The sequence below is a fragment of the Macaca fascicularis genome, chromosome 12 (assembly GCF_037993035.2).
Source record: "Macaca fascicularis isolate 582-1 chromosome 12, T2T-MFA8v1.1".
NCBI classification, from domain to species: domain Eukaryota; kingdom Metazoa; phylum Chordata; class Mammalia; order Primates; family Cercopithecidae; genus Macaca; species Macaca fascicularis.
Genome location: NC_088386.1, coordinates 10,491,755 through 10,512,341, shown reverse-complemented (window position 1 = coordinate 10,512,341; position 20,587 = coordinate 10,491,755). Strand labels below are relative to the sequence as shown.

At 49.4% G+C, this 20,587-nt stretch overlaps 1 protein-coding gene across 5 annotated transcripts in view; it reads right to left on the bottom strand.

Moving 5' to 3' along the window:
• The window catches only part of TFCP2L1 (transcription factor CP2 like 1), a 71,717-nt gene that overhangs the window by 26,528 nt on the left and 24,602 nt on the right, over positions 1–20,587 (bottom strand). For 2 of the 5 annotated variants that reach the window (XM_045366941.2, XM_005572922.4), the window contains 5 exons: positions 7,467–7,543; positions 6,870–6,975; positions 6,055–6,161; positions 4,704–4,856; positions 259–369 (listed from right to left, as the gene is read on the bottom strand). In XM_045366941.2, the coding sequence (XP_045222876.2) occupies positions 259–369; positions 4,704–4,856; positions 6,055–6,161; positions 6,870–6,975; positions 7,467–7,543 (554 nt within the window). The remainder of the gene's footprint in view (positions 1–258; positions 370–4,703; positions 4,857–6,054; positions 6,162–6,869; positions 6,976–7,466; positions 7,544–20,587) is intronic. The other 3 variants (XM_074008825.1, XM_074008824.1, XM_074008826.1) reach the window with 2 other exon arrangements.

Here is a 20,587-nt window from a genome sequence, read left to right as displayed (position 1 = left end):
AAACACAAAGAAACCTAAATTGGGAAAGCACAAACGCGTTCAAAGGGAGCAGGGCTGGAAGTTATTTCTGAAATGCCTCCCGGGCCACTGGGTCTTATCAGATGGACACGAGCTCCAGACACTGGAACCCACCACGGCGGAATAAGCACCCTCAGAAGCACTCAGCCGAGATGGGCCATTTTCCAAGAATCTAAGCCAGCAGCCCCGCTCCTGGTGGAAGGCCCTTGGAGGCTCTGTCCCCGCACCCAGCCGGCTCACCTCTGTGAGGATGGTGGTTTCATAGGACGGCTGGTATTTCTCCTTCTCTTGGGCAGTTCTTTTCTCCATCTTCTCCCGGTCAGTCTTCTGTTTCCGATCGGCTCCCTTCGGCTGAGAGCACAGAGGACAGAGTCCAATTAGTCCCAGGCTGACAGAGGCAGCAGCCCCCAAGCCCTCTCCTGCTTCCCACCTCACCCAGGGCCCCAGGGCGCAGGAACTCAGGGGCAGGACAGCACCTATCTCCCCTCCCATTCCGCCTGACTGTTTCCCCACCTGAGGAACTCGGAACCTGCCACGGGTCCTGCACTCTGCTGCTCAAGGGGAAAAGATGGTTTCCCACGGCCACTCGCTTATGAAAAGGAACCCTGGGGACCCACAAGGAATCCCAGTGCATTCCTTGGGTTACCCAGGGAGAGCAGATGAAAGTGGAAGAAGTACAGGCTGCTGGTCTGGATTTAGTCTGTGCTTGCAACCTGATAAATCCTGGCCATAAGCTGAAGGCCTCCTTACCCTCAATGCTCAGGACACCTGCTGAGCCCCAGCTCACACTCTGTCTGCAGGGGAACGTCTCCATCCAGAGAGAGAGCCTGACAATCGCGGGTGCTTTGCAAACCCGGGCAACTTTCGAAGGGTGTGTGGGCCTCACGCCTACTATTATTCCCTTCATTTACAGTGGGAAACTGAGGCTTGAGGGGTTCATCAGGATGGGAGAGGATCCAAGTGAGAGTGGCCAGGTGTGCTGCATCGCAGGCTGGCCCCGCAGGTGCCACCATGGGGGGCCTTCTCGACCTCACTATGTAGTCTGCTGAGCATTTGCATCTTATGAGCTCACGCCCACTTGGCGAAGTCAGATGTAAAGACTTCGAGCAGCGCTGGAACGGAGCAGTTTTACTACGCACACAGCAGGCTACGTGTGGTGGGCAGATGACGAAAACAGTCGTTCAAGTTCAATGGTACCTTGAGGGATTTTCATTCCAGGGGGCACCTTTCTCAGGCTACGGCTTTTGGCTCCCAGATTAAGGGTTTTTAGGGAGCATCTCTCAGAGTGGTGGTCCTCAACCTCCAGGCCACGGACTGATGCCGGTCCCACGGCCTGTTAGGAACTGGGCCCCACAACGGGTGAGCAGCAGGTGAGTGAGCGAAGCTTCATCGTCATCTTACTATGAAGTAAATACCTCACAGTACTGATAGCCGCTCCCCACTGCTCACATGACCGCCTGAGCTCTGCCTCCCGTGTCAGACCAGTGGCGGCATTAGATCCTCATAGGAGGGCAAAACCTTTTGTGAACTGCACCTGCAAGGGATCTAGGCTGGTGCTCCTGATGAGAATCTAATGCCTGAGGATGGGCCACTGCCCGCCCTCACCCCTATATGAGACCATCTAGTTGCAGGAAAACAAGCTCAGGGTTCCCACTGATCCTGCATTATGATGAGTTGTATAATCATTTCATTATATGTTACAAATAATCATAACAGAAATAAAGTGCACAATAAATGTAATGCACTTCAATCATCCTGAAACCATCCCCCTCTCTTCCGTGGAAAAACAGTCTTCCACAAAAGCAGTCCCTGGTGCCAAAAAGGTTGGGGCCCCGCTGCCCTGGAGTGATGCCTGCCCTGGATGAAGCAGGATGGCAGAGGTCACACTGGGATGTGAGTAACAGATCCAGCATCCTGGGTGACAGTGGGGTGTGTGGCAGCCATACTCCCACGACCTGGCCTCCCTGCTCCACCTCCAGCTCCTGTCCCTCAGGAGACTCCTCCTCCCTGCACAGAGGGTACAGGCAAGGTGGGGTTGTAGCCAGACCATGGCGGAGCCTGCATTCGGGGCACGCACTGGGCCTTGATGAGGCCTGGAGGGAGCTGGTTGCTCAGAGATGAGCCCTGCCTTTCCCTTCAGTGACCCTGACACCCCACACAGCGTCCCAGGGAGTGGCTTCAACAAGCCAGGCTTCCCAGCAACTGGGGTGACTGGCAGAGGGAGGGGTGACAGGCAACTTGGCTCAGCTCAGCCTGGCTTGTGCGCACCAACTGCATCTGTTATGTGAGTGGGGGCAGGCAGGTGGGAGGACACCTCAGGCATTCTGAGGAGTCAGTTTGGGGTGACGAGGGGCTCCTGCCACCCCTACTGTCTGCGGGAGATGCCAAGGCCTTCCTCGGGGCACTGAGACCAGGCAGCTTCCAGCCCGACTCCCCAAGCAATGCCTGGCATGGGTTGAGGAGCCTGGTAGACAGAGCCCCCACTCCTAAGCTTGACCCAAGGCATAGAAGGGGTACACAGGGCACCCCATGGGGGTGGAGATGCCACCTCACTTCTCTCCTACTGCCCAGCACAATGTCTCCCCAGGGCACACATTGAGAGCAGCAGAACTAACCTGACATCCCTGGTGAGGGAGTGAACTGCTACCTGACGGGGACCACGGCTGGCAGAGACGCGGTCTGCACATGAGGGGAGGGTGTAGTCAGAGCAACAGTGAACCGCAGGCTAGGCAAAGACCACAGCACACAGCCATGCAGGTGTCCAGGACCGTCAGATCCCGGAGCAGGCAGTGATACCACGGGGCTGCCACGCCCACTGCTTGGTGGACGTGGTCGGCAGAATAATGGTTCCCAAAGATGGCTGTTTGCTAATCCCCAGAACCTGTGAATACGTCACCTAACATGGCAAACGGGGAATCGAGGTTTCAGATGGAATTAAGAGTGCTACGCAACTGATGTAATGGGAAGACTATCCAGGATTAACCGCGTGGCCCCATGTAATCACAGCGTCCTTACAAAAGGAAGAGGGAGGCAGATGAGAGGTTGGGGCTGCCATGTGAGAAGGACTCAGCCTGCTCTTGCTGGCTCTGAGCACAAAGGAAGAACCGTGAACCTAGAAATGGCTTTAGAAGCTGGAATAGGCAAGAGCCCCGCCCAGAGCGTTGGGAAAGAAACACAGGCCCGCTGACACCTTTAGCCCAGTGAGGACCATTCCGGACTTCTGACTGCCAGCACTGGAAGATAATGAATGCACACAGTTTTAAGTCAAAAGTTGTGGCCATTTGTGACAGCAGCAATAGGAAACAAGCAGAGCAGAGGAGCACAGCTCCCCTTGGAGGCCACTGCTCCGCCAGGAAAAACGAACACACATCCCTCCTGCCACTTCTGCCTCCCACTTGGGGCCGACATCACTGACTAACCAAGACGTCCCAAACCACAGAGCTGGGCCGGGGCCTCAGAACCCTGGTGCCCACAGCTCCCAGGCAGCCTGGCTGTGTGGTCTCCTGAGTGCAGACTCCATCCGCTCGTCCTCAGCCCTCTCTCCTGCAGCTGTGATGGTGATAGCGTCCCCAGATCACAGCCCAGTGCTCACTGTGGCCCAGGCTCTGAGAAATGGCACCATCCCTGTCTCCAGGGTTGCCCCCCGGTTTATGGTTCTGCCCGTGGGCATTTATTCCCACTTCCATTCCAAGCATGGGTGTTCCACGGGCCCGTGCCTTCGGTCTGGGGGAAGATCAGCACACACCCAGCTTTCTAAAGGGTCTGGTCTAAAGCAACTGCCTCTTGGGTCTCCAGACCCAGAAGATGGAACTTTCTCAGCAGGCTCCAAATACACTTGAATGGGAAACAAGAGGAAGCTGGAATAAGCACCAGGGCTGGTTACTCAAGGCAATTCCGGCCCAGAAGGTGGTCCACTACTTCTCTGCAGACACCTGCCAGAGTGGCCCCGGCAGACAGGGCCTATAGGGGCTGGGGACTGTGGGGCTGGGGCCTGCTTGGACATGGGTTGCCCTCACGCCCTGAGAATGATGCAAGCTCATGCAACCCTCCGCATCTCCCTAAGGCCACACAGGACACTGAGCTGTATCGCTGGCTACTATCTTCAGGAAATAATCAGTCCAGATTGAAGAGATGGAAAATAGTGACAGGCGACTGTAAGGAATGAAGCAAGGAGAGAAAAGGGAGACGGTCCCCCTGAAAATATTTCTCTAACAGGAAGTCACTGCAAAGAGAAACATGGCTTCAAGTCCTAAACAGGAAGATCCGAGGCCAGGCCCCCAGCAGGGAGGGACTCTTGCTTTGATTTTTAAGGAGAATCTGGACGTGAGCACCCGTGGGCTACTATAATGTGCTTGGGAGAAAAAAAAGCTAAAATGTACAAATCCAATCATTCTTATAGAGTAGCGCCGAGGACCGACAGCCAGGACGGACATCCACACCGATGCTTCTGCCAGAAGCTGAGTGGGTGCCACAGGTGAAAATATGCCCCCAGCAGGGCAGCAGCAGCCTGTGGTGCCTGGACTTGCAGCTTGTGCACATTAGGAGTCCAGGTAGAAGCCATGTGCTAAAGGGATGCTGCATTCCTTGCCGGGCCTCTAAGAGGAATCTCCAGGGTCTCTGCGGGTGACTGTGACCACGGGCCAGGCCAGCAGCAGGGCAGGGCAGAGCCTGCGAAGCCATCCTACCTTGAACACCTTGATCTGGCAGCTGGCTGAGTGCAGGTGCTCCGTGTACTCCCCATTCTCGTTCTGCTTAAACGTGTCAATCTGGACTCGAAAGGGCACTCCCTTCTCGCCCCCGTGCTTCCTGGGGGTGAATTCTGTGCTGATGCAGTGTACCTGGGAGGAGAAACGTTGGGCAGTGGCAAGGCAGCACCGAGCAGGGCCCTGGATCCCCCAAGCACCCCCTCTATGTGGAGGTGTCCTTCCCTGCCTGGTCAGTGCAGGCCTGCCCCGACCTTCCTGCTCTCCCCGATACTCTGTCCACTCCATCAGGCCAGTGGCCTCCCTGCTCCCCTGCCTGCAAAAGACACACATCCCCACTTTTGTCTCTTTACTGTGGAGGCCCTGCCTGACCAGTTAAGTCCCCACCACTCCCCAGGTCACTGACCCCAGTGACCTCAACCTAACTCCTCACCCAGATTCCTTTCCTTTGGCAAATCCTAGACGGAGGGCAGGGACCACAGCACAGCCCTAACCCCTCTCTAACGTCCTGGTGTCCGAGCTACTCGGGCCAGGCTGGAAGCATAAGCAGAAGGCTGGAACCATTTCTGTATTTCTGGTAAGTTCCTACTACATAAATGGACTCGATGTCAATGTATTGTTATAATACTGCAATAATATTATAAGAATCCAATATATAATTATAATAATAACAATGTAGTAATTTTTAAATATATTAAGAATATTGTAATTGCAAAAAAAAAAAAGAAAGAGAAAAAGAAAAGATTGCTAACTTTTGTTGAGCGATTCCTAGGGACCAGGCAGTGCTAATAGCTCTGTATTCATTATCTGATCTGTAAGATGGGAGGTTAGAAAACTAAGAGGCTCAGAAAGGGGAGGAGACTTGCTCAAGGACACACAGCAAGTGAGAGAGCCGGGATCAAGGCAGAACCACAACCACAACAACACAGTCACATCCTTCACCACCTTGATCTCACATGGCATGTAACAAAAGGCTGGATCCACACCAGCGCTTGACAACAAAATAATTCATTTAATAATAGAAACTATAATAGAAAACATGTTTACTTTCAAATGATTTATGTTGGGAAATACTCACGTATAAAGCTTATATATTCTATGGGCAAAACCCAGATAGAATTCTAAAACCCTCCCCACTCTGTTCCCTAAATAAGGACCAACGAGCTCTGTGACTCTTCGCAACACTCATTCTCTCTCTCCTGCAGTTTCCTTCTCAGTGACAGGGAGCAGAAGCTCATCCAGACCCTTCCAGATGGGTTAGTTTTGAGAAACTGCAAGCCAGCCACCCCGAAGGCTAGGTCTTCCCCTGGAGGGCAAGCTCCCTGTGGCCCACCTGGATGAACGCAGAAGCTCTCTTCGCAGGATCCCACAAAAACTCCACTGCATTCAGCTGGGTCGGGCTGGCCCTGGGGTCCAAGATACCAACAGACAGTGGAATATCTGCATACACACACACACACACAGAAAGTGCAATTGTCAGCCTCTCCCAAATATTTCGGGAAGGACCCCGTTACAGGTCCCAATTCCTTCACCCCAGTGTGAAATGCCGAAAGCTCTGAAAAGTTTTGCATAACTTACTGGACGGAAAGCCTGACCTGAACCACAAGCGCTGTGTCGTCTTCACCCCATTATGTATGAACCGTCATTTTATTTTGCTACAGAAATATGACCGTGCTTGGCTGCCTGTTGGAGATGTTCCCTAATGCTCTAGGTACACACACCGTATTGCCATTCTAGCTTCTGAATTTCAAAACCCACCTGGCCACAAGGATTATGGGTAAAGGACTGTGGGCCAGTCCCTGAGGCCCCAAATTCCATTTCCATTGCCGATCTATCTCTGTGATGCTCACGGTTATCTTCAACACTTATCAAAATCCTTTAAGGCACCATCCTTCCGCAAAGCCTTCCCGGAACTCCCTGTGAGCAGGTCTCTCAATTCCACAGACCTTTCTTTTCCACTGAAAACGGGTACTCCTTGAGGGCAGGACCCAGTGTATGGTCAGCTCTGCAAGCTCCCGTGGGGTTTTACACAGAGCAGGCGCGAGCTAAAACGCCTTCTCGGCATAAGTCCCAGTGGCATCCAGGAAGAACCCAACGTGGCGTGGGTGCCTCGAGCCTTGCCTGGCCTCTCCCGGCCAGGAGACTCACCGATGTCCAGGATCCGGTCTCCCGGCCGGCTCCACCGCCAGCCCTCCAGCTGCTGGTGCTCCGTGTACTGCAGCCGGCGGTCATGGAAGACCACGCGGATGATGCTCTGGGGAGGGAGGTCAGCAGGGGACAAGTGACCGTGGGGGCCAAGAGGAACCTGCCGCTTTTCCCTGAGCCACAGCAAACCCTCCCACCTTTGAGGCCCCTCCTCCTGCAGTTTCCTTTCCCAGTTCTCAAGCTTCGCCCACTATCCCCTCCTCAGATGCCAGTAACACTAACAACAGCAACAACAGCGATGACTACCATTTGTCCCGGTATTACTAAATGCTGTGTGTTTATGTCTAATTTATTAACCCTTTTGTGCAGATGAGCAAACTGAGGCTCAGAAAAGTTCAACGCTGCCAGGCCATCTAATCCCCACCTGGGCAACAGGCTCCAGAGAAGCCAAACAGGGGCTGTCTCACCGTTGAGGGCTGGGCTGAACCTGGCCTCTCCCTAACCTTCCAGTTACTTGTGCCCAACTCCAGCAAGCCCAGGTGTCCAGACCCTAATCAGGCCCCTCTCCCCGAGGCGGTGAGAACGGCCTGTGAGGCTTACCTTGACATATTTTGTGTTCAGATCTTGAAAGTCGCCCAGCTTCCGATTCTCCAGTAGTCGGATTTCGTAAGACTGACCTGGATGGGGGTTAATGGGACATTTTCCATTTCTGAGTGTTCCTAAATTTGGGGTTCATCCAGCTAGCAGCCTTCTCAATACCCTCAGTGCCCATCCAGGCCTCAAGGCCCTGGGGAGCAAAGCAGAGAAGAAAGCCCACAGCCAGCTCAGCTTACTCTCTGGACTGACATCAGTCTGTCCACCCCGCCTGGTCGGGCCTAGGATACCCCAGGCAATACACCGTGTGACCCTACTAGAGACAGCACCTCTACAATGTCCAAAGAAACAGAATCCAGGAAAATACAGTTAGCATTAAAATCTCTGAACACAAACTCATACGTCTCTACAAACCCTCCAATACATTAGGATGGAGAACACAGCTACTGAAATTCACATTACAGGGTAAATAACCAACCACAGCCTTTCTGAGAGCAGGTTTGAAGGAACGAAGAAGCCTGTTAAACATTGTCTCTAATAGGAGAATGCAAAGCATGTTCCCCAGTTAAAAGAATTCCATGCATTTGAAAGGGTATGGAAATTATATTCAGGGACATATAACCAGCACAGGCTGGACAAAGAATATAAATGGAAAAAACATCCAGCCATAATAACAGAACATTTAAAAACATCTATGAAATCTGAAGGAAACTACACACATTTTATTGAAATATAAAATATACCATGAATAAACAGGACACACCATGCTCCCAGAAGGGAAGACTGTTATATATATATATCTCAAATGATGTCAATTTTCCCAAAATTAAATGTTGAACTACAATTTTACAAGACTCTAGCATATATCGCAACTTAATAAAGGATGTTTTACAAATAATACAATAAATCATTTAATAATTGGTATTGGTATATCTAATTAGCTTTTTAATTTTTTATTGTTAATAATTATAGACTCTTTTTTTTTTTTTTTTTTTTTTGAGACGGAGTCTCGCTCTGTCACCCAGGCTGGAGTGCAGTGGCCGGATCTCAACTCACTGCAAGCTCCGCCTCCCGGGTTCACACCATTCTCCTGCCTCAGCCTCCCGAGTAGCTGGGACTACAGGCGCCCGCCACCTCGCCCGGCTAGTTTTTTCTATTTTTTAGTAGAGATGGGGTTTCACCGTGTTAGCCAGGATGGTCTCGATCTCCTGACCTCGTGATCCGCCCGTCTCGGCCTCCCAAAGTGCTGGGATTACAGGCTTGAGCCACCGCGCCCGGCCTTAGACTCTTAAGAAGTTATAAAAATATGGCCAGGCACAGTGGCTTACACATGTAATCCCAGCACCCAGCTGAGGCAGGTGGAATCACTTGAGGTCAGGAGGTCAGGAAGTTCGAGCAGCCTGACCAATATGGTGAAACCCCGTCTCTACTAAAAATATAAAAATTAGCTATGGTGGCGTGCGATTGTAGTCCCAGCTACTCAGGAGGCTGAGACAGGAGAATCACTTGAACCCAGGAAGCGGAGGTTGCAGTGAGCCAAGATTGCACTACTGCACTCCAGCCTAGGCAACAGAGCAAGACTTGGTCTCAAAAAAAAAAAAAAAAAGTACATTAAAGTCCTGTGTACCTCGTGCCAGCATCCCCCATCGCAGCATCTGATGGAACCATAGTACATTATCAAAACTGCAGATCTTACTTCGATTTCTCTGGGTTTTGCATGTTCCCTCTCTCTTTTTCTGTAGGCTTGTATGTGTATAGATCTACGAAATTTTATCACATGTGGAGACTAGCTGTTTCTTTCCAAGTGCAGATCCTCACAGCAAATATCAAAACAAGTTATCATTACATTAAAAAGTCAATTTCTTGTGGAGGAATAGGGAAGATGTTCATCAAAGAATACAAATTCCCATTAGACAGGAGGAATAAGTTCAAGGGATCTATTGAACAACATGGTGACTATTGTTAATAACAATTAATTGTATTCTAGAAAATTGCTAACAGTCTATTTCAAGTGCTCCCACGACAAAAAAATAATAAATATGAGGTAATGTCTATGTTACTTAGCTAGACTCAACCAATATACAATGGATACATATTTCAAAACATCATGTTGCACATGATAAATACAATTCTCATTAGTCGATGTTTTTAAAAGTCAATTTCTTAAGGTTTTATTTTACCATGAATGACTATTTATCAGATACTCAATAAGAAAGAACTTTCTGAACCTAAAACCAATGGAAAGAAAAGGACATCTGGCTATATAAAATTTAAAATTATTTCTATATATGAATATAAAAAACTTAATGCAACTGCAGACTAGGAAGAGCAAACCCAGTGACTATGGGTTTTTATTTATTTTATTTTATTTTTTGAGACAGAGTCTTGCTCTGTCACCCGGGCTAGAGTGCAGTGGTGCAATCGACTCACTACAGCCTCAATCTCCCAGCTCAAGCTATCCTCCCACCTCAGCCTCCCAAGTAGCTAAGACTACAGGCACACACCAGCATGCCTAATTTGTTATTTTTGTAAAGACCGAGTCTCACTATGTTGCCAAGGCTGGTCTCGAACTCCTGGGCTCAAGTGATCCCCCTGCCTTGGCCTCCCAAAATGCTGAGATTATAGGCACAAGCCAACATGCCCAGAAAAGAGCCATTATATAGCTCAAAAAGCAATTCATTAGTACTAAAATACCCCTGTAGTGGGTTGAATGGTGGTCCCCAAAAAGATGTCACATCCTAATCCCCAGAACCTGGAAATGTGACCTTATATTTGGAATAGTAGTCTTAGCAGACACAATTGAGATTCTGAGATGAGGAAGTCACCCTGTATTATCGGGGTGGGCCCTCAATTCAAGTGTGCTTATGAGAAACACAAGAGACAGAGAAGAGAGGAGGCACCATGTGACCAGAGAGGCAGAGACTGCAGTGACGGCACCACGGGTCAAGGAAGCCTGGGGCCACCAAAGCTCGAAGTCTCCCCAAGATCCCCCAGGAGCATAACCCCGCTGAATTTCCGACTGCTTGTCTCCAGAACGGTGAGGGAATCATTTGATGTTTTAAGTTAATGCATCTGTAATTAACACGTTTGTATCCACTTGTTACAGCAGCCACAGAAAGCAAATACACTCCCACCCTCACCAACGAATAATGGAATGGACAAAGAATATGAAATTAAATCATTCATTCCAAACGTTTGTTCACACCTATCATCCCAGTGCTTTGGGAGGCTGAGGAAGGCTGGTCTCCAACTCCAACCTGGGCAACAGAGCGAGCTGCCATCTCTACAAAAATAAAAATGAAAGGTTTGCTGAGCAATAATTTGATGCCAAATGTGGTGGGTGGGAATCCTAGGAACAGGGAGGGCAGCAGAGCCACACGGCGCATGTTCCTGGAGTTCTCACCACAGCTCCCCACCGGCCAAGACGCTGGCCGAGCACAGCCATGCCCACTGGGCCATACTCCGTCTCAGCTATTCCGAAGGTCTCTGGTCCCATGCCAGTGAACACTTCTTGACCACGCCGAACCCCAGTGCTGCTCATGGTGACATGCTGGGCACTTTTCCCATCAGAGGGAAGAGGAGCAAACCCCAAACTCTCGTCCTGCCCACTTGCCTGTTCAGATGTGACTCCTAAAAAGGTCTTGCTGCCATATTCAACATGGCCGACTTTCTGAAAAAGCCAGATCGCATATATTTCCAGGCTCCTGAACCAAGAGTCCAGCACTCCCTTGATATCGACATAAAATGCTCCTCACACACCCTAACTGGTTTTTCCAGTGTCCTCTGCCTTTGCAGATAAAGAACGCAAGCCCTAGCATGAGGCCCAACATCCAGGTGGTCATTAAGTGAGTTTACGGGTGCCACAGGGCCCAATTAGCACTGACCTCCAGGCTCTGCAGGGCAACCTCCACTTACGCCAAACAGCAGGCGCCTCCTGTCCTGTAGAGAGTAATTTCCAGGCCTGAACGTAAGGGCAGCCACTTGGAGGGTAAAGCCATTGAGGGAGGCGTTAGGCTCAGGATCACAGCTTCTCCTGGGCCAGGGATCACGGCTGCATGAGCCTTCTCCACCAGCAGCGGGGTCCTGATCCACACACTTCACCACCAGATCCTCCTTTCTAGCCATGCAGATGGACAGCCAGCCACCCTCTGCATGCCTACCCCCATGCCAACATGGTGGGCCCAAGCTGACCTCCCACCTAACTCACACAGCACAACAGCACCATCCCAAAAGCCATGCAGAAGGTCACACACAGCCTGACGAGCAGGCTGAACTGACCCAGGGCACAAGGGCATTTCTCTGCCTGGCCGGCATCACTGCTGGGCATGGGTAGGAACCAGAACAGTGGGCTATGAGAAGACGCGGGTTGTGTCTGTTCTGCTCACCACTGCACTGTGTGCACACAGTAGGCACTCAGCAAATGCATACATGTGATTTCACCTTCTTTACAGTGCTATAGTGCTGTTCTCTGTTAGCATTACAGGGTTTGCCAAAGTTAAGACACACTCCTGCCCTCAAAGGGTTGACAATCCTCTGGAGTATATCAAACAGTCCTGGAAGAGCCATATTATAACGCTGAAAATTCCGTAAGAGACGAAGGGGGCCCAAAAGTGACCAATAGGCATCCAAGATGAGGCGGGGAGTGTGAGACAGGTTCAAACCAGGGGATGAGAAAACATGTGACATGGGCTTTGAAGAGTGGGCAGGATTTCTGTAATTCAGGGGAAGAATGATAAAGAAATCCCAAAGCCAGCCAGGCACAGAGGCTCACGTCTATAATCCTAGCACTTTGGGAGGCCAAGGCAGATGGATCGCCTGAGGTCATGACCAGCATGTTCGAGACCAGCATGGCCAACATGGCGAAACCCTGTCTCTACTAAAAACACAAAAATTAGCCGGGCGTGGTGGCGCATCTTGTAATCGCAGCTACTCTACTCAGGAGGCGGAGGCAAGAGAGTTCGCTTGAATCCGTGAGGCAGAGGTTGAAGTGAGCCAAGATCGTGCCACTGCGCTCCAGCCCGGGCAAGAGAGTGAGACTCTGTCTCCAAAAAAAAAAAAAAAACACAAGAAGAAATCCCCCAAAGCAAAGCACAGCCAGGCAGAGGGGGAGGAGTGCCTCTAGGGAACAGCTGCAAACAGCTCCATTCACAGAGCGCTTATGTGTGGCAAGGCCCACTCAGGTAGTCATGCACCTGGCTCTCCAGATGAGTGGCAGCAGCAGTTAGGATCACCCGCCCTGCTGGATGGGGGAAGCAGCGGCTCAGAGAGGTGACCTGACTGGGGCAAGCTCACACAGCTCGTAAGTGGCAGAGCCCGGGGCGGAAATCTCGGTTTCCAGAACCCTCCACACTTGCCACATCCCACCTGGTGAGTGTCACGTGCTGGGCACAGGACAGCTGTAGTTGTCCATGATTCTCTCTCAACCTCTCCTTTCTGGAAGGCATCTGCTTCCATTTTGCACACAGATTAAAGTGTGCCAAATGTCGTACAGCGTAACTCCCCAAGTTAAGCTTTCTGTTTGTTTGTCTCCTACGTTCTAAACAATGATCCAGGAGGGAAAATGGATCATTGTAGAAGGTGGTGGTAAAGCTTGTTCTAATTTAGGAATTGTAAAATGTGTGTTGGGGGGCAGGGTGGAGCTGGTCTTAGAATCAAGGAAATACGCTAAAAATAACCAAAACTGAATTGTCATGTAGCTGTGTGCCAGTACACTGCGAGCCCTGTATGTACATCATTTCACTTAGTCCTCTCAACATTCCTATAAGAAAAGTCTATTGTTGCCCTATGTTATAAACGAGGAAATTAAGTTTCAGAGAGGTGAAGTGTCCTGTTAAAGATCAAACCTGGTCTGTCTGACACCAAAGGTGGGACACGCGGCCACCAGGCCGCCCCTTCCGCAGCTGCACACAATGTTTCGTTACTGCAAAGGTCCCACCTGGCTCTAATATTCAAGGAGTGTATCTATTACATTTCCCCTGAACTTCTTGATATTCATTTTATTTCAGGACCTTCTTTGACACATCTAAACCCTCCTGCTTCTCCCAGGGCTCAAATCCCTACTGTCCCATGCCCTCAGCTCTCTGAACCAAGATGAAGCTAGAACTCTCATGGATGTATAACCACACTGTGGTGTAAAATTTAGATATTTGTTTCCTTGCGATACACTAGTCCCCCTGAAACATATGTTGCCATACTCTGCACATACTATAAAGTCATGGCAACTAAAACCATGTTGTTTTGGCACGGGGAGAAACAGAACAATAGGAGAGAACGAGGAGCCCAGATGAGATTTCCTTATTTGGAAACTTGATATATGACACTATAAATGATGATAGGTCCATCATTCCTCAATAGTGTGGGATAACTGGTTATCCATATGGAAAAATTAATCCTGACCACATAATATATATAACAAATTCTAGGTGGCTGGGGCACAGTGCTTCGTGCCTGTAATCCCAGCACTTTGGGAGGCCAAGGTGGGAGGATCACCTAAGGTCAGGAGTTCGAGACCATCCTGGCCAACATGGTGACACCCCATCTCTACTAAAAATATGAAAATTAGCTGGGCACGGTGGCAGGCGCCTGTAGTCCCAACTATTCAGGAAGCTGAGGCAGGAGAATTGCTTGAACCTGGGACGGGGAGATTGCAGTGAGGCGAGATCACGTCATTGCACTTCAGCCTGGGTGACAAAAGCGAAACTCCATCTCAAAAACAAAAGCAAACAAAAATACAAAAATTTACCCAGGCGTGGTGGCGGCACCTGTAATCCCAGCTACTCGGGAGGCTGAGGCAGGAGAATGGCTTGAACCCAGGAGGCGGAGCTTAGGTTGTTGGAGGGTTACAGGTGCAGCCAGCAGAGACTTTGGCATATAAGAGGCCTTGCAATGGCCCCAGGAAACCTCTGGGTCCAGTAAGAGCTTCAGCAGGAGGTAGAACCATACTGGGCACTCAGTGCCCGGAAAGGCTTCACGGCGGCAACTCCCTCCAAAGTCCTGGCCCAACCCTACACTGTCAGGCTATTAAAGGCCTTTCAAAAGCTAGCCGGGAAGGAGCCCCAGGTTACTTTGTGATGAAAACTAGCGAGCAGGTAGCTGCCAGCCCAGCCCAGCCCAGAGGAGCCAAGGTGACCTTGAGAGTGGCAGGGGCTGGGGAGGGGCAGTGACAGGCTCCACCCGCCACCCACCCCCACTGCAGGCTGAGCTGAGGCCCCCTCTTGCCTCCCCTCCAGCTATAGCCTGAGGGTGTCCAGGCAGTACTGTCCCTCCCAGGGGAGGGGTGGGGCTCCTCAGCTGGATTTAGGCTGCCACACCCTTCCACACCCTGCCACACCCCGCCACACCCCACCACCCTACAAGAAGGATGGCCTGGGTCCTGCCCAAGGGCCCTGAGCCACACAAATGGGTGTGGAAACTTCTCTACCCCAATCTCACAGCTGTGCTCAGACTCCGCCCCCTTTCCCCTCCTGCCCTCTACCCACCTGAAGAGCAGCAGGGGGCAGGGGGAAGGCTAGATAAAATACACAAGTACTCAGTTAACCTTTGTGCTCTCCCTCTTCTCACCTGCAACCCACAAGTCCAACACCTTCCAGCCCAAGCATCAGCAAACCTTCCCCATGAAGGGCTGCATAGCGACCATCGTCAGCTTGGTGGGACATGAGACCGCCCACACTACTCAACTCTGCCACTGCAGCCAGGAATCGGTCAAACACCACACAGGAATGAATGGGCAGGGAGGCAATCCATTCAAGCACTGTGTTTTTAGACACTAAACTTGGAATTTTCATGTAATTTTTCTTCTTCCTGTTGACTTCCTTCCTTCCTCCCAACTTCTTTTGGCACTTTGCAACTTTGCCCACCCCTCTTCCTTGAATGAGGGCTAAGTCACAGCCCCTCAATGGACAACGGAAAGCTCTGAGAACAGGCCCGCCACCAGTTCACCCAAACCAGGTCACCCCTACGCCCAGCGCCATGGACAATACTGGTACGTGGTCAGTTTTTAATTAACAGTGGCAGAATTTGGTGTTAAATTCCTTACAGCAAATAACAGAGCTGGAACTTGTTAGCCAAACCATGAGGAACACGAAAAGATGCTCCACCTCACTCATATAAAGAAATGCCAGATGAAAACAGCGCAGCCAGTGCCTGATCATCTGTCAGATGGCAAAAAACTAACAGATTGCTGGCAGCCCACAAGGACAGCGATGTGGGGAAACGGGCCCTCGCCTCACACATGCTGGAGCTGGGAGATAACAAGCCACAGCCTAGGGGCACTTTGGCCAATACCCATCAATATTAATAAGCGCCCAGCCATCCCGTCACCAGGACTCCAGTCTACAGAACTGCCAGCTTATGTGCTAAAAAAAACCCGAACAAGGCTGGATGTTCAAAGCAGCAGTACTGCTACAGCCCCAAACTGGAAATCAACAAAATGGTCAGCAATCACGTTACTACTGAACGATGGAGCCATCACAGAGGAAGAGGCCGCCATACAGCTTCACCCAGTGGTCTGCAGCATGTCCACCTCCTGCAAGGACCACTGAGGATGCGGCATCACCTACTTCTTCTCCCTGCCCAAAGTGCACTGCCTGAATTTCATCATGAGGAAACACAAGCAAACCTAAACAGAGAGACCGCCTACAGTCTCCTGGCCTGTCCCTTCAGAAGCATCAACATCATGAAAGACGAGGGGAGACTGAGGATCCATCCAGATTCAAGCGGGGTCAGGAGTGGCACAACTAAACACAACGTCCAGTCCTGAACCGGGTCTGGATCAAGCCAAAAAGCTGCTATGGGACATCAGAATAACTGGCCCTATTTTATTAGGGATAGATGATAGGTGAGGGTATTATATTGATGTTAAATTTCCCAAATTTGATAATGTGCTTGTGGTTATATAAAAGAATGTCCTTGTTCTTAGGAAATACATGCTAAAGTATGAATAAAAGATCATGTTGTCTGGTCAGGCGCGGTGACTCACTTGAGGTCAGGAGTTCGAGACCAGCCTGACCAATATGGTGAAACCCTGTCTCTAGTAAAAATACAAAATTAGCCGGACGTGGTGGCTAATCCCAGCTATTTGGGAGGCTTGGGAGGCTGGGAGTAGGTGGGTAATCCCAGCTACTTGGGAGGCTGAGGCAGGACAATCATGTGAATCCAGGAGGCAGAGGTTGCAGTGAGCTGAGATTGCATCACTGCACTCCAGCCTGGGCAGTAGAGTGAAACTCTGTCTAAAAAAAAAAAAAAAAAAAAAAACATGTTGTCTGCAACTAACTCTCAAAATACTCAGGGAGGAAAAAATACATATAATAGAGATATCTAAATCAATAGCTATCCCTATCTATACATCCCTCTATAGAGCTATATATATACATCTATAGATAGATACACATAAATGCACATAGGTGCATCTATAGAGATAAAGCAAGTATGACAAAACATTAAAAACTGGTGAATCTGGTGGAGGATATACATACTAACCATAATAACTTTTTAATTCTTCTATAGTTTGAAATTGAAAATTACTTTGAATTAGAAGTTAAAAAATAATTTTAAAATTAGGATTACAAAAAGGCTTAGGCAGTCCTAGATCTGTTATAGATGTAAAAAGCCATCCACCACATACACACGAAAAAGCAAGTTGCTGAGTACGTATACAGTGTACTGCACTTTTGGTTTAAAATAAGTTATACTCAAACCTGTACATTTGTAAGTCTAATATATACATCTAACAATGGGCAGAGAAGGACTTTTCCCTGTTACATTAGATATATCTTCAGTATTGGCTTAAAAAAAAAAAAAAAAAAAAAAAAAACTAGGGACATATTGCATCTGATTTTGAAAAATATGAAACAAAGAAAAGAGGGGAACATACTCCACACTGTTCCAAGTACATAATGGATGTTCACAATACAGTGCTTGGTATTTATTTTCCCAGTGTCAGGTTGGTACCCAAAGGCCAATCAGACAGGTGGTATCTGGGGAAGGGAGTCCAGTTCATAGAGCACGAAACACACACAGTCCATGTAAGACAGGGAGAGGTCCCATCAACCCAGGGTCTCATTGAGAGATCACCCTGAAGAATCCACAGTACACTGTGACTGCGCCCATTTCAGAGATGAAGAAACTAAGGCGCAGAGAGGTGCTGACGGGCCCAAGATCACAGTGCAAGTTAATGGCAAAGACTCAGTAGCCTACAGCCTGGCCCAGGACAAGAGGGGAAAGGGAGCTGGGGTCAGGTCAGATACACCACCCGGGTTGAGTCAGACGCGCCCATACTCCAGGACCACAGCTGAGTTCTTAAACCTCTCAGCATTTCACTCTCAACATCTGCAAAATGTTTTTTGCAGAAGTCTGGTGAGGATTAAATGAGATAATGTACTTCCCTCCCACATGTATTAATAGTAAGTACTCAGCAAGGGCCAGCCAAATAACAGGTACTGTATGTGCCCTCCTACAGAGCCCCACCCAAGCACAGGTCACTGTACTCTGCGCTGCACACAGAAACTGTCCTCCAGCCTTCACACAGCTCCACACACCAAGTGACCTCACTGCCAAGGTCACAGAGCCAGCTGGGACACGCCCCCAGGCAGGGATAACTCCACCAGGCCATCCACTGTCTTGCAGGGTCTGCTGCTGCAACCATAGCACTGCCCAAAGCAGGCTGCCCCTCTCCCAGCGGGCCTCCCCTGGGTGGTGCCCACCAGGTGCTCCTGCAGAGCAGCATGGACAGCTAGAGTGGCTGTGCCCCAGTGAGCAAAACCCCGCGCAGGGCCTCCTGCCTGGATCACGGTGTTCCCAAAAACAGGAGGCAATTGCCTGAGCTAGCCAAGATTTACAGGTTGTTTACTTTCCAACAGTTACTGGTTTGGGTAATTAATGCCACATAAAACATAATGGAGGCCGTCATTACCACTGAGAAAGGAGGGCTGGATGCCAACAGTCCTGTAATAATGGTAGATGCAGAAAGCGCAATCCTGAACTCATCGTGCCCAGCACGCATGGCGTACCTTGTCACTTGCACACGTGCAATATTATGCAAGTGTCTATTGACACAGCTCACACATAAGACAGCATGCTTCAGGGAAAACGCTTTGCCAGGAACAGACCCTAATCCTGAGCCTGATGGACCATCACCTGCATGACCTTGGGCAAGGCATTTGGCCTTCTTTTTGCAGCTGCTTACGAATGCCACAGGCTAGGCATCACATCTGGCATAAGATGAATCCAAGTAGACACTTGCAAGATAGTTACTGGAGGCTCCTTAGAGAAAGGACTGTTTACAGAGCTGGGGCAGGCAGATTACAAGATGAGACTTAAGCACCTGTAGTGCCAAAAAGTGAGGAAATGCTCAAAGCAGAACGAAGCCATGTCAGAGCAACACAGGCACCAACGCAAAGGAGCTCTCGATGGCCACAGCTGAACAATGTAAACAGCAAAGAAACAGCAAAATGATTTCATTTTTGCCCATAGAATAAAATAACTATCCATGAATCTATACTGATAGAGTAAGTGAATACATAAGTTAACGGTAGAGAAGGAAAAATTCTTTTATAGTAGCATTCCAATTACAAATACAGAAAGGAGAAGAAAATCAACAGAAAATCACCATTAGGCAAACAACACAATAATAACTGGTGGGGACACAATCCAACAGTGGATGCTAAAATAAGTGGGCAAAAGATTGAGGGGAAAAAGCAAGCTGTAAACAGTCTCCAAGTCACATCCTCCACCCCAAGATATTTATCAATTACAAAGGAGGAAAGGTAACTTTACGGTGGAGAAAGCTGGCAGACTCTACCCTAACTAAATCAGCAAGCGAACAGCACCAGCAAAGGACACATCAGCACCATGATCCCCAGAGCACTGCCGGGGACACGACGTCACTTCAGTAGCAGTCTTGCCAAAAATGTATAACCCCAATCTCATCATTTAAAAAACATCAGGCAGACTCAAATTGAGAAGCATTCTACAAAATCAAGCTCTTGGCCAGGCATGGTGGCTCATGCCTATAATCCCCACACTTTGGAAGGCCAAGGCAGGAGGATTGTTTGAGCTCTGGAATTGACAGCAGCCTGAGCAACACAGAGAGACCTCATCTCTTATTTATTAAAGATGATAATAATAAATTAAAGTAATAATAGGCCGGCCACGGTGGGTGGCTCTTGCCTGTAATCCCAGCACTTCGGGAGGCCGCGGCAGGCGGATCACGAGGTCAGGAGTTTGAGACCAGCTTGGCCAACATGCTGAAAATCCCGTGTCTACTAAAAATACAAAAATTAGCCGGGCGTGGTGGCGGGCGGCTGCAATCCCAGCTACTTGGGAGGCTGAGGCAAGAGAATTGCTTGAACCCGGGCAGTGGAGGTCGCAGTGAACCGAGATCGTACCACTGCACTCCAGCCTGGGCGACAGAATGAGACGCTGTCTCAAAAAAGTAAAATAAAATAAAATAAAAAAGAAATAAAATAAAATAATAATAAAGCTCTTTAAGTCTGAGGCTCCCGGAAGACAAGGAAAGACAAAAGGACTGTCACAGATTGATGAAGACTCGGGAGACATGACAACTCCCCTGCAGCGTGGGATCCCGGAACAACAGACAGTGGTGGGAGAAATGGTAAAACGCACACCGAGACTGTAGTAGACGACAGAATCATACCAGCGTCGGTTCCTGGTTTCAGTAATTGTACTATTGTTATGTAATAGGTTACATTATGGGAAGCTGAGGACAGGGTACCCAGGACTCTCACTATTACCTTTATGTCTAAATTTATTTCCCCTCCACAAAATCTACTGGGTCCCTATATGAACACTGACATACTCATAAGTACTTGGACACTTAACAACCATTTTTTAAATTGTTTGATTTGCTCTCATACTGGGAATAGTGTCTCTTTTTTCTATTTTTTGTTTGTTTGTTTGTTTTAAGACAGAGTTTCGCTCTTGTCGCCCAGGCTGGAGTGCAATGGCACGATCTTGGCTCACCACAACCTCCACCTCCCGGGTTCAACCAATTTTCCTGCCTCGGCCTCCCAAGTAGCTGGGATTACAGGCGTGAGCCACCACCACGCCCAGTTAATTTTGTATTTTTAGTAGAGATGGGGTTTCTCCATGTTGGTCAGGCTGGTCTCGAA